This window comes from Stenella coeruleoalba, assembly GCF_951394435.1.
Source record: "Stenella coeruleoalba genome assembly, chromosome: 2".
Lineage (NCBI taxonomy): Eukaryota > Metazoa > Chordata > Mammalia > Artiodactyla > Delphinidae > Stenella > Stenella coeruleoalba.
Window position 1 is genome coordinate 145,323,318 of NC_137147.1, and position 13,227 is coordinate 145,336,544.

Consider the following 13,227-nt stretch of genomic DNA (forward strand, 5'->3'; position numbering starts at 1 on the left):
TTTTCTCATAAAATCCGGAATATATGGTCAGTTTTCCTGTGTTGCCCAGCCAGTGCTGGCCTTAAAGCAGAGACTCAGAAACTATTTACTCACGGATCTGAATTGCTCCTTGCCCAGTGCCACCCTTGAGGCACCTCTGTGAGTTTTCTGATCACATTATTGTGATTACATTATTAGTAGCATTCAGCTAATATTTTGTCTAGAGTCTTGAAATCTGCCACTACATTTTTATTTTCTTTCTCCACCTGTCCACAATTGCACTTTTCTTTTTGAAAGGTTAGGGGGAACAAATCCCAATGTATTATTATTTATCAAGTTTCATGGTCAGCAAAGAATATACCAGAAATATGAGGTTGGAGGTGGGGGGAGATCTAATTAAGCTTGACTTGGTCTGGATTTCAATTCTCCTACCGTTGACAGCTCGCTCCTTGGAGAAAGAGCTCCCAGTTGGTCTCCACCACAAAAAGGTTTCTAATAAAATATTCAAGATAGCTGAGGACCTTTAGAATGGGTAATTTTTTCAACATACACTATGATCTTTCTGCTGGTTGTGGGCTCTGGACCAATACCCAGGAGCTTCTCTTGGAGTGCCTGACTATTCATTATGTTAGAGTATTCTGTGAAAAGTCAATTTACTCAGAGACACCATGTTTTAACTTGGAGACTAAAATTGTCCCTGAGGTTTAGTTTGCTGCCATGATTAAGTTCTTATTGTTCTGCAAATCCTAGCTTTATTTTTAACTGCTTCAATGCTGCATTTTTTAAAGACTAACGAATGGTTAAAAAGACAGGAAAAGAAAAAAACATGCAAAAAAATCTAGGACTCAGGAAGAATGCTCTGATAAAGTGCAGACTTTCATTAAATAATGCCTGTAGTGAGTTTACCTGCCGTTGGCTTTGCCTCTGGTTTCGAGAGCCTGCCTAACCAGGCCTAGGACTTAATGAGGTGGCTCCCTTCAGTGTCTTAGACACTTAGCTCTCAAAAATCTCTGTCTACAAACCAATTTTTCCCATCCATTATAACACGAGCAGGAGAAATTGAATGCGTGGTTTGAAATCCCTGTTAATCAATTGGACTATTCCCCTTGGATTGTGGTTGAAGAGCAAGTTTTCATTATGTCTAATAATTAGCATCATCTTTTTTGAAATTAGCTGAATGGACTGACAGTAATCTGTGGTGGATATGTCGTGTGTCTTTCCATTATTAACTTTCTTGGGAGGAGGGAAGAGTGAGTGGGGAAAGAAATGGACTATGGGAATTTTTTTTTCTTATCTTGGTGGCATTTAACATGAGCAGGTGCCGGGTGGGGTCTATTTTAGATGATATAAAAGTGTAATGAGCGTGAGCTTTGGAGACATTATCAACAGCTTGAATCCTATTCCTCTAATTTACTTGGTGAGTGAAACTGGGCAAGTTACTTACCTCCCTAAGTCCACACCTCTGCCTCTGTAAAATGGAGATAATAATAATGCTTTCCTTACAAGGTTACTGTAAAGATTAAATGAGAGACTGCACATCAAGTACTGAAGAATTTACTGGCACTTAGTAAATACCCAATACATTGTAGCTACTGTTATTGCAGCTTTATTACTTTAGGCAGCTGTCATATTAAATGGAAATTCTTTTTATTCATTAGATATTGATGCATTCACTTAACCACTAGGCTGAAGACTCCTGATGAGGCCGTGAGAGGCATAGAGAGACAGATCTACTACTGTTCTTGTAGGGGGATCAGATGTGGTCAGAAATGATCCTGGCAGAAGGTGGGAGGTGACAAGTGCCACAGAAGACGAACAGGGCAGTGCCTGGCACACTGGTGCTAATGGGACAAGTCCCTCCACTGAGTGGTGGAAGGCAGAGGATTATGGGACATAACTAGAGAGTGATTTTGGCTGTGGTTCCTGGCAGCAGAACCCCCAAGCCTAGCTCTGTTTTCGAGGCTGTTATGGAATGAATGTTTATGTAGATTCATATGTTGAAGCCATATACCCCAATGACAGTATTTGGAGGTGAGGCCTTTGGGAGGTGATTAGGTTTCGATGAAGTCATGAGAGTGTGGTCCCTCTGATGGCATTAGTGCCCTTATAAGAGGAAGAGACAAGAGAGCTCCCTCGACCCTGCCATGGAAAGGCACAGCAAGAAGGTGGCTGTCTGCAAGTCAGGATCGGGTTCTCCCCAGGAACCAAATCTGCTGGCACCTCGGTCTTGGACTTTCCAGTCTCTAGAGTCATGAGAAATGAATGCCTCTTGTTTAAGCCACCCAGTCTATGGAATGTAATAGCAGTCCAGGCTAAGACAGAGGGCTTCTGTGAGCTCTCTGTTACCCTTTTAACAAATCCCTTTTCTGCTTCAATCAGCCAGAGTCCGTCTGCTGCTTGCCACTAAGCAGCTGACCAACGTGCCCCTCAGTGGTGGGATCTGCATTCTCATTCCTCCTCAGCTGACAGTGAGATTACAGCCGGCAGTGAGATTACAGGCTGTGAACACACAGCCTGTGTTCCAGTCTTCTCTGCCTGCCTTCTTCTTTTTCATCCTGCTCCAATAGGCTAATTCCTTCGAGGTTCCCTCATTCATCTTCCAGAGTGGGAGAATCTGAATGGCCTAGTTAATTACCACTGGGCACAGTGTGACATCAGACCACCCCAGTGGACTGAAGTCAACCTGGAGATTGGGCCACCCTTGGTCTAATTAGGGGCACAGACATGCTTAAGGCAGAGCTTGAGGCATATTCCCTTCGTTTGGGGCACAAAGGGGGCATGTCCCTTGAACAGAGCTGGTGGGCATGATAGGCACCAGAATTGGCTTTTCTAGGACAGTTTTCACCATATAACATAAAGTGAGGCCCAGGATCCTCACTGGGATGGAATGAATGGGCTGGGTTTATCAGGGAGAGATGCTAACTCCACCTCTTCCTCTACTGTCACTGTATTTCTAATGGCTTTTCCTGACTTCATGCTTTTAGCAGTATTCCCACAAAATATTAGACATTCTGTTATTGCAACATTTTTATATTCTATTTATGTTATTTATCTCTTTTCCCTCTTTTCTGTGATTCTTTTGTTTTTTGAAAACTTAAAAAAATTTATTTATTTTATTTATTTATTTTTGGCTGCATTGGGTCTTCGTTGCTGCGCACGGGCTTTCTCTAGTTGCGGTGAGCGGGGGCTACTCTTTGTTGCGGTGCGTGGGCTTCTCATTGCGGTGGCTTCTCTTGTTGCGGAGCACAGGCTATAGGCGCGCGGGGTTCAGTAGTTGTGGCACGTGGGCTCAGTAGTTATGGCTTGCGGGCTGTAGAGCACAGGCTCACTAGTTGTGGCACATGGCCTTAGTTGCTCCACTGTATGTGGGATCTTCCCAGACCAGGGCTTGAACCCGTGTCCCCTGCATTGACAGGTGGATTGTTAACCACTGCGCCACCAGGGAAGCCCTTTTCTGTGGATTCTTCAAGGTCAGGAACCAGCTTACAAACACAGAGCCTAGTGTAGAGGTGGATCCATCAAAGTTCATATTAGTTAGAGTGATGATGGCTGTTACAGTAAACAAACTCCTAGTTGTGATGATTCCAACATGATGGCTGGAAGTCTATTTCCCACTTACATGAGGACCCACGTGGGAGTTCCTGATTAGTGGGTGGCCCTCCTCTAAGCAGGGATCAGGGATCAGGACCGTCTATCAAATGGCGTCACTGGCTTCAGCATGTGGCTTCCCAGGGCTCCATGCTTATCTGCCTCAAACTAGAAGGAGGGTTCCACATGCAGAGTTTCATAAGCTAGGCCTGGAAGTGGCATGTGTCACTGTGCTGACATTCTACTTGTTAGAGCCTGTTACATGGCCATCCTTAAATGAAAGTGACCGGGAAATGTAATCTCACTGTCAGCTGAGGAGGAAGAGAAAATGGTTTGGCATGCAGCTGGGTAAACTCCTGAGTCTTGAGCTGGGACATGAAGAAAAAGAAGGATCTGAATGGACAGAGATGAGGGGATAGCACCTCAGAGAGCAGTAGGTTTGAGGACTGGAGTCTGGAGAGGGCTGGATGTGAGGAGCTCAGCACTGATAATTAACCACTTATCACCAAAGTCCTTGGTCTGAGATTTCAGGAACTCAAATGAAGATGCTAACTCAGGACCCAGAATGCCTGGTTCAGATCTCAGCTCAGATACTTACCAGCTGTGTTATGTGGCATATGCTCTCTGTGCTTCATTTTCTTATCTGTGAAATGGGGATAGAAATAGTTTCTACCTCTTAGGCATGGTGTGAAGACTGAATGAGTTAATACCTGTAAAGGATATAGAAGAGTGTTTGGCATATAATAAGGATTCAACAAATGTTACTACCTTCACTCTTCCTATGTATATGAATATGTATTGTATGTGTGTGTAAATTATAACACCATGAGGACATAGATATTGAAATATGGGGTAGGGGAGAGAGAAGGGAGGGTGGTCAAGGGCGTTGACTTCAGCTTTGTATTTTGGTCACTAATAGTGCCATAACACTCTTATTAATCTTAGTACTTTGGACAGGCAGTGCTTTCTTCTGATTGCCTTTGCTGTCCCACCAATTATCAGTTGGTTCTTTCATGACATTTGGTCATACATTTTGTATTTTGTGTTATGATATAAATCTTTTCTCTCTCCCACCTTTTGTCTGAAATTTGGCTCGTCTGTACAAGGGATATAATGACGCTCATTAGTATTGGTAGGACCCAGCTGCTGCCGGCTTCCTTAGAGAAAAGCCCCACTCATGCCAGCCTTTATTTCAGTGGGGTATGCTGCCCATTAATGCAAGGTCATTGCCAGTTCCTGCTCTCATTTCCGCCTGCCTTTCTGTGCCCCTTCTGGCTTGCCCATCCTATTTCCCAGCAGGCTGCCTTCCATGGTCAAAGGCCACCTCCCATCCACTCTCCTCACTTAGGCCACAAGTTCTTGGGGTGCTGTGGCACTGTCCCCAAGCCAGCAGCTGCCCCAAGCTGACGGCTACCCCCACCAGTGGCCAGGAGGGGTGGAGCGGCAGTCTCCGGAGAAGGTGATGGGTAACGGGGCACTGGCATTTGATGAACTACCTCTCCACATTCTTGCTTTACAGAGAGGCCCGGTGGAGTGGGTCTGCCAAGTTCTCAAAGAAGAAAACATTGTGTTTCCACTCGACTTCACATTCGGAAGTAAACTCGCCAGGCAACTTCTTACATGAGGCTCATGTAACTTTAATGCCTCGTCCTGGCATTGTTTCCTGGCCTGGCCAGTACTGGCCCCTCCGCGTGGCCTCCTGGAGGACAGGATTTGTTCCGTGCCTCGAGGGCATGCCTTCCCAGGTCAGCAGATGGCCTTCTGATGACTATTTCCAGCTCGTCTTACCTGACCATTCCCTCACTGTATGAACAGCTGTTTCCTTCACTTCAGAGCTGCCCAACCGGATTGGTGATTTTTCTTCTGGCCTTTTGTTTGCACAGAACATAAATCTTTCTCTCTTTCTGACCTGGCCTGCAGTTCCATCCACCTGTGCCCGCCTGGAGCAATATATAACTCTCGCCAGGCTCTGTTTCCTTTGCTCACTTCAGCCTATAAACCAAACTTTCTTCTTCCTTTTACTCCCTCTCTTCTTGGCTGATTCAGCACTATCTTAGCACCTGGCTGCCAGTTAACACTTAACCACAAAAAAGACATTCTTTTATGGGTCTGACCTGAACTGGAAACTTCTGACAGCAGGGGATATGCAATAGAAATCTCAGTCCCATTGGCCTCCTTTCTCTCTTTTTCTAGAGTCTGAGGAGACTTAATTTACACCAGGTTAGCAGCAACTATGTTAATTGAAAAAGAGTTAATTAAATAACTTGGTACTTTGAGCTGTCAAAATGTAGCCAGTCGGTTGAATCAATCCAGTTAAATGTTTAACAATGATCCCAAAAATCGGATATGAATGTAAGAAGAAAGGAAAGGAACCTATGTCCCTAAGAGAGCACTCTGTGGAGTCTAGATTATTACTAGGCAAATGCTACCGACTTTTCTAAGTGCTGCAACTGTGTCAGTGGTTTTTGGTTTGAGACTTTTATTTAGGTTTCCTGGACTAGAGGAGAATCTCTCAGCACATTTTCTTGTTGCCTTCTTTTTTATTGAAGGTGTCAGATACTCTCAAAACATTGTTTCTCACCTCCAGTTGAAAACCAAGAAAGTGAAATATTCATGTTGTAGAAACAGGCTGGTCAGAAAGTAGGGTCTCGGTTTTCGTTACAATAAGCTTTGCAGTGAAATGAATGAGATCCTCTACTGCATTATGGTCCAGAATGTGCCCACCACATACTCATTCATATAACTGTTCATTGGTGGTGTCTGGTTGGGAATGCTTAGCTACCTTTCTGTTTCTTCAGGGTGTTAGCTGGTGAGTTTTAAAGATGGATCACACACTCTCTTCCTGGTTTTTACTTTGCAGCAGGCCAAGATTTGTTGTGTGATTAAAACCTAAGTATCGGCTCGGCCTGGGCAGAGTGCGTAGGCCCGCGGCGCTCGGTGGGCTCGGGGGTCCTCCCAAGCAGCCCAGCCCCGCTCCGCTCCCGGCCCACAGCCCTTCAGCTGTCGACCGGCGTTCCGGAGCCCAGATCTGAGTCGCCCGGCACCTTCTGTTCGGTCAGCGGCGTGAGCGTCTCGCCGAGGCGTGTTGTCCGCGCTGCTCGGCCTGTAGTACGCCCGTGCGCTTGCCCGGCCGGCCGGCCTGCGGAGCTCCCGCCCCTGTCCCCCGCATGGTCCGGGGGGGTCCGGGCACCGCCTCGACGGCAGCTCCGCCGGACGCGCGGACTGGACCGCAGCCCGCACCCCGAGCGGACGGCGTCATGAGGCACCTGCCGTACTTCTGTCGCGGCCAGGTGGTGCGGGGCTTCGGTCGCGGCCCCAAGCAGCAGGGCGTCCCTACAGCTAACTTTCCTGAACCAGTAGTAGATAATCTTCCAGCTGATGCATCCACTGGCATATATTATGGTTGGGCCAGTGTTGGAAGTGGAGACGCCCGTAAGATGGTGGTGAGCATAGGATGGAACCCATACTACAAGAATACAGAAAAGTCCATGGAAACTAATATCATGCATACTTTCAAAGAGGAAATTCTCAACGTGGCTATCGCCGGCTACCTCAGACCAGAAAAGAACTTTGATTCTTTAGAGTCACTTATTTCAGCAATTCAAGGTGATATTGAGGAAGCTAAGAAACGACTAGATTTACTAGAACATTTGAAACTCAAAGAAGACAATTTCTTCCAGGTTCCTAAAAGCAAAATGATGAATGGCCACTGAAGGAAAAGCATCTTATTTATTCATTCACTGTTTTCTAATATTTTGCTGCTCATAACTCTACAGCTTCATCTTGGTTATATTTTAAAAATCAAATGTTTTCCTACAGCTGTGAATTAAACAGTACAATGTAGTTACCATATTATGTTCCAGCTATTCAATTAAACCCATCATGTTACAGTACTAAAGAGGTTCATTTAAAAAATCAAGATTCTTTTTTATGTAATATGTTGATTAAAATGTACCACTAGAAAGGTCTTAAGTGTTTTATAATGGAAATGAAATATATATAAATATGGGTAACAGGCAAGTCACTAGTCTGAGATGAGAACTATAATTCTCATGGTAAAATTCTAGCATGCATGTACCTGTATAGCATGCTCTGCTAATCAGAAGGCTCATAAAAGTAACTATTAAGCAGAGGTTTGACAGTTTATTACAAACCTAAGGGGAAAGATCCAGACTTTGTATTTTTGATATTTTGTGCATTCATATATTATTATAGACATGAAGACTTGTGAAATTTCATTTTAGTTAGTCATTTCCTTTAAGGGCTCAAATCATTGTACTGTGTTCCATTTTTGTTACAGCTGCCTCAGTTCTAATTGGTCTAGACTCTCTCCCTATTATTTTTTTGTTTTTCTTTTAAAACAGTAAAATGAGTGTTTTTCGAATCTCTAGTTCTCATTTTTGTGTTGTATAACACTTCTCTCTTTTTAAGAGTAGATATTCTTCAACATTTTTCTTAACCTTTGTTTCCTGTAAACAATTGTCAGTGTCAGTTATTCCATTTAGAATATCCAACTTTACATTGACAAAATGTAGAGTTTCATCCGCGTCTGTATCTGCCATCCCATCGCTTCAATATATGAACAGTGATTAAGTGCACATCTCTTGCATTTTAGAAAAAACACCCAAATGTTCATCTGTAGGTTTCCTCAAAGTTTAAACGAACACCTAGCATTTCATTTATATATACCAGTTTCTTAAACAACACAAAATATTTGTTTCTCCCCTTAGGGAAACTATTTAAGAGCCAACTAAACTATGAAATACAAAGTTATTTGTTTTTAATGTGACTGTATGTTCCTGAGCAAATGCAGACTGTTGTAGCTGTGTGTGCACAATGTAATTTAAGGCTAAAGAGTGCTATCTAGAAGATAATTTTAAAGATAACTCATTACAAAACCATTTTCCCCTAATCTACATAAATGAGAACTGATTTTAACAAAACTTTATATATTTAGAAGAACATCTAAAGCTAATGTTGGAGAAGGGGGAAGCAGGAATGTTTTGACTTTTTGGTGTATGAATTTATGGCAAACAATGTAGTATGTGTCTTTTTCATTTCTTCTTTATAGAAATACTTAGAAAATGTAATTTAATGTTAGAAATCCTATACTTGAAAGAAGCCTCAATTATCAGTGGTTCTATGAAACAAAGTTAAAAACAAACATGGAAAGTGTAAAAAAGATTTGTGTTTGAGTAGCTTGCGACTGGTTGTGTCCTCATTAAGTGTGAAAATTCTTTGATATTGTCACCTTACATTTTGTTAAATAACTATTGCTTTTGAAAAGCCTATAGTGTGTGGTTTAGGAGTTAGTTAATAGTGTCTACATTTTTTTAAGTTTCATATATAAAGTATTTATATATTATAAGAAATTGCAGTAGGGCCATTTTCAATTAGTCAGTGTTTTCAGGCCTTGAAATGAATCTTGACCACGTGAAAAAAAACAAAACAAAAACCTAAGTATATAAATGAGAGCTTAATTGATAAGGAGTGTATGTAGCATAAGGGATGCCTTCGAGTTGACTTAGGCTAAATTGACAGAGGAGCAAGCATCTGGATGGAAAATTCTAACAATCCATCCATTTGGAGGTCTCTTTACCTCGAAGAACTGGCATGTTGAATCCATCCCACTTGAATTAACTGATCATTCCATTTTTTGGCAGAGCAGAATAACAGTTTATGGCATTTGTATGATGGTTTTTATTTTCCAGTGTGTTTTCACATCTATTATGTCTTTGGATCCTCACCTCATTTTACATGTAGAGAAAGGAGATTCAGAGTGGCTTGGCTAAGGTTCTGGAACTAGTTAGTATCAGATCCAGAATTATGTGCTGGATAATATCGTCACTCCTACAACAGTGGAACATTTTCATTTAACACGTACCTTAAAAAGTATACTCTGAACTTTTAAAATATTAACTCATAAGGGCAGCCAACCTTAAGCTTATGTAGAACTTCTTACCACCCCCAGCAAAGTTCACATAATCAGGCACACTTTGTGGTACAGTTTTATGGTTTTTGTCTCTAATAACAAACCTCTGGCATAACCAGAGCCTCAAGTGTAATCTGAGTCATCAAATCAAGAGTTTTTTTTTTTTTTGCGGTACGTGGGCCTCTCACTGCTGTGGCCTCTCCCGTTGTGGAGCACAGGCTCCGGACGCGCAGGCTCAGCGGCCATGGCTCACGGGCCCAGCCGCTCCGCGGCATGTGGGATCTTCCTGGACCGGGGCACGAACCCGTGTCCCCTGCATCGGCAGGCGGACTCTCAACCAGTGCGCTACCAGGGAAGCCCAAAATCAAGAGTTCTTTATGCACACTCTAGGAGTTTTGATTCTAAGACCAAGCCCCTGTGGATGAACAACATCTCTTGAACATCTATCATTCATATATGGTACTTATGTTATTTGTCAAGTAAAATAGAACATTCAGTTATTCAGAACACCAAGTATTTTGTTGTTAGTGGGTAGGAGTATAAAACCTGAGCGGTGACAGGGACAGGAGAGCCATCTAGTTGTGTCTTTTCATTTTAAAAATGAGGAAATCAAGGCCCAGGGAAGTGAAGTGACTCGATCCAGACGTGTGCTGTTTAACAGCAGACTTAAGTTCCCTACCTTTCAGCTTGGTGCCTGTTCACCATGACTTCATGCCAGCAATGTGAACCTGACATTTTGTCACCCAACCTCATGGAGGGCGATAGAGGCCTTCCCACCGAGACTTCCGTCCCTCTTACAGTGATTGTGTGCACAGATAAAACCACTATATAATTATAGTTTGAAAGCATGAGACTTAGAGAAACAATTTATTATCAAAATATTTGAATTAATTATAGATGCATCAGTGTTCTTCTTGTTCGACTCCTCTGTATTGAGGCATGTTTAATAATTTGTAAATTCACTAGAAGTTAATATCATACACTATTTGCTTTATTGGTAAGGCTCCTGGAACCACAAATATCACACATTTAAAATAATGATAGCAACTATGTAATGAGAACTTCCCTTATACAAGCTTTTTTTTTTTTTGACCGTGTTGGGTCTTCATTGCTGCACGTGGGCTTTCTCTAGTTGCGGCGAGCAGGGGCTACTCTTCGTTGCGGTGTGCGGGCTTCTCATCACAGCAGCTTCTCTTGTTGCGCAGCACAGGCTCTAGGTGCGCTGGCTTCAGTAGTTGCAGCATGCGGGCTCAGTAGTTGGCAACACGCGGGCCCTAGAGCGCACAGGCTTCAGTAGTTGCCACGTGTGGGCTCAGTAGTTTTAGCACGCGGGCTCTAGGGAGCATGGGCTTCAGTAGTTGTGCTGTGTGGGCTCAGTGTGGCTTGTGGGCTCTGCAGCGCAGGCTCAGTAGTTGTGGCATACGGGCTTAGTTGCTCCGCGGCATGTGGGATCTTCCTAGACCAGGGCTCGAACTTGTGTCCCCTGCATTGGCAGGTGGATTCTTAACCACTGCACCACCAGGGAAGTCCCTCTACAAGCATTTTGATTACATTTTCCCGTTTAATTCTGTCGAGTACCCTATGAAGCTGATCCTATTCTGATCTCATTTTGTAGACGAGGCTCCACCCTTTCTAAATGGTGAAGTTTTCATTTGTCAACATGATCTGACTCCAGAACCTGCATTTTCAAAATTGCTATTTAGCCAACTCAGTTATATTTCAAAAAGAAGTTCATGAACTCATGCTGTTCGATTTCTCTGATAACTACAAAATGAACTGCAAGTTAAAAATATACTAAATGCCTCAACATTTTCTGTTAAGAACTTCCGGATTTGGTAACCAGGTAACGCCAGGACAGATGCCCTCCCGAATTAGTTTAAGAGGGCTCTCCAAGGGTGCTGACCACCCACAAACATCTTTTAGAAGGACTCCTGGGCATGAAACTTCTCTATCAAGTTCTGTACTGCTAAAGAAATGTCTAAGCGCACATAAGAAGTCTGTACAAGAAGCTCTTTTATAATCTTGACACTTGTTTTAGAAGATAATGAAGACATACAGTTAAAATGATAAGCAGTGTGGAAATAATTTTTAAACTAGGTCTTAGAGCCCAATATATGTTTTCATCTGTTTGTTTCTAAGTTAGGAGGAGGGTAGTAAAGTCCTATATATTTTTTCCTGCTTTATTCATTCTCTAGGTGTCATCACCCAAATTTTACCTGCTCATTGCTGAAGAGTCAGTGGGAACCATCATGGCCCAGGCAGGCTGCCCACCTCAGGTGAGAATATTAGAATAATTAGCTTTTGATTTTGAAACCACACCAATTTAATAAGGAAGCACCCACAGAGAGCTGAAGCAACCTCCCCGCGTCCCTTTCACAGCTCCATTTTCCCTGAGATTACCACCAGCCCTTTCAATAAACATGAGCTTATGAAAGAAACAGCTACATAAAATTTTATACTTCTCAAATTCTGGTTTTCTTTTTAAGTTGCAAACTCAAGCCTGATCGTAGTGCACTCCAACCAAAAGACCTCCTCAGGCAAGAAACACATTATGGGAAGCTATTTATAAGGTTTAAATTATCCATATTAACATACTTAAGCTTCACCAGTGCGGTTTCTAGATGCCAGATCCAATCCACAGTGACGCCTCAGCATTCGGGTATATACTTGACTGCATAGACTTTCTCAAGAGAAAACTGCGGAGTGAAAACCACAGGGCTGGAAGACCCCTGGAGGAATTAACTAATCAATCCCCCTGCCTCTGGCAGGACCAAAAGCAAAACCCATTTAGGTATCAACACAGGCCTATATGCCTGTTCTGTTTGCAAAACCTGATTGGTTCCATTTTTTTCCATTTTTTAAGTGAAAGCTGTAGGCAAAGTATAACAGAAAAAATTACATAGTATATATAGACACACATGTACACAGCCAACCCTTGATCATGTATACAGCATTTATTGGAATTCTCCTCTATTAAAAAGACAGCATTAGGCCCAGAGAGTTAACCCAGTGTAGGTAAAAATATAGTGTATGCTCACAGGAGTTTACAGTTTGGTTAGGAAGACATGACATACATCATGACAGTGCTGGATTGTGTTGGCATAAGTAATAGAGACCTAATATGTACCAGCATAGACACTTCTAATCACATTTACTTGGACTTCTAGTTCTTTTATACTTTCATGTCCTGGGAATTCATTCGCAGCACTTTGAAGTTACAAAAACTTGATTTTAGGGAGGTTGGAGACATCCAATTTTTCTATCCTGAATTCTTGCCCAGAAATGTATCTCTTCTATCTCCATCCCACTGCTGGAAATTAGTAGTGTCACCAGTTGGACTGATGTGAGAGACCCAGGCAAGCAGGACCAACATTTCCTGTAAGGTTTTGGTTCCTGGCATTCCCCTGGGGTAAGGGGAGGATTTTCAACTGCGGGGGAAATGGTTAATGGTCCCTCACTCCTGTCTCTCCTCAAGTGGGATCAGTAGGCTCCTACTTGGGTCAGAAAGCATGGAATTAAACAGAAAGCAGGGTAGAAAAGCCACCTTTCATAAATTCATGCACTCATTCACTGGGCTGTTCTGGGCTAGACTCTGAGGCTACAAAGATACTTGGCTTTTATTTGTGAAGAGCTCACAATAGACATATAACCATGATATGATGGCAAAGGGCAATAATAGAGGCAGGTACGAGGTGTACTGGGGGAGTCAGGAGGGAGGAGAATTATAT

At 42.8% G+C, this 13,227-nt stretch overlaps 1 protein-coding gene across 1 annotated transcript; it reads left to right on the forward strand.

Moving 5' to 3' along the window:
* Window positions 1–6,824: 6,824 nt before the first annotated feature.
* Window positions 6,825–7,499, forward strand: LOC307183050 (riboflavin kinase-like; the record flags this gene model as incomplete). The annotated part of the gene is made up of 1 exon (XM_079914958.1): window positions 6,825–7,499. The coding sequence occupies one exon, from the start codon at window positions 6,825–6,827 to the stop codon at window positions 7,278–7,280; it is 456 nt and encodes a 151-aa protein (XP_079771084.1). The 3' UTR covers window positions 7,281–7,499.
* Window positions 7,500–13,227: the final 5,728 nt, after the last annotated feature.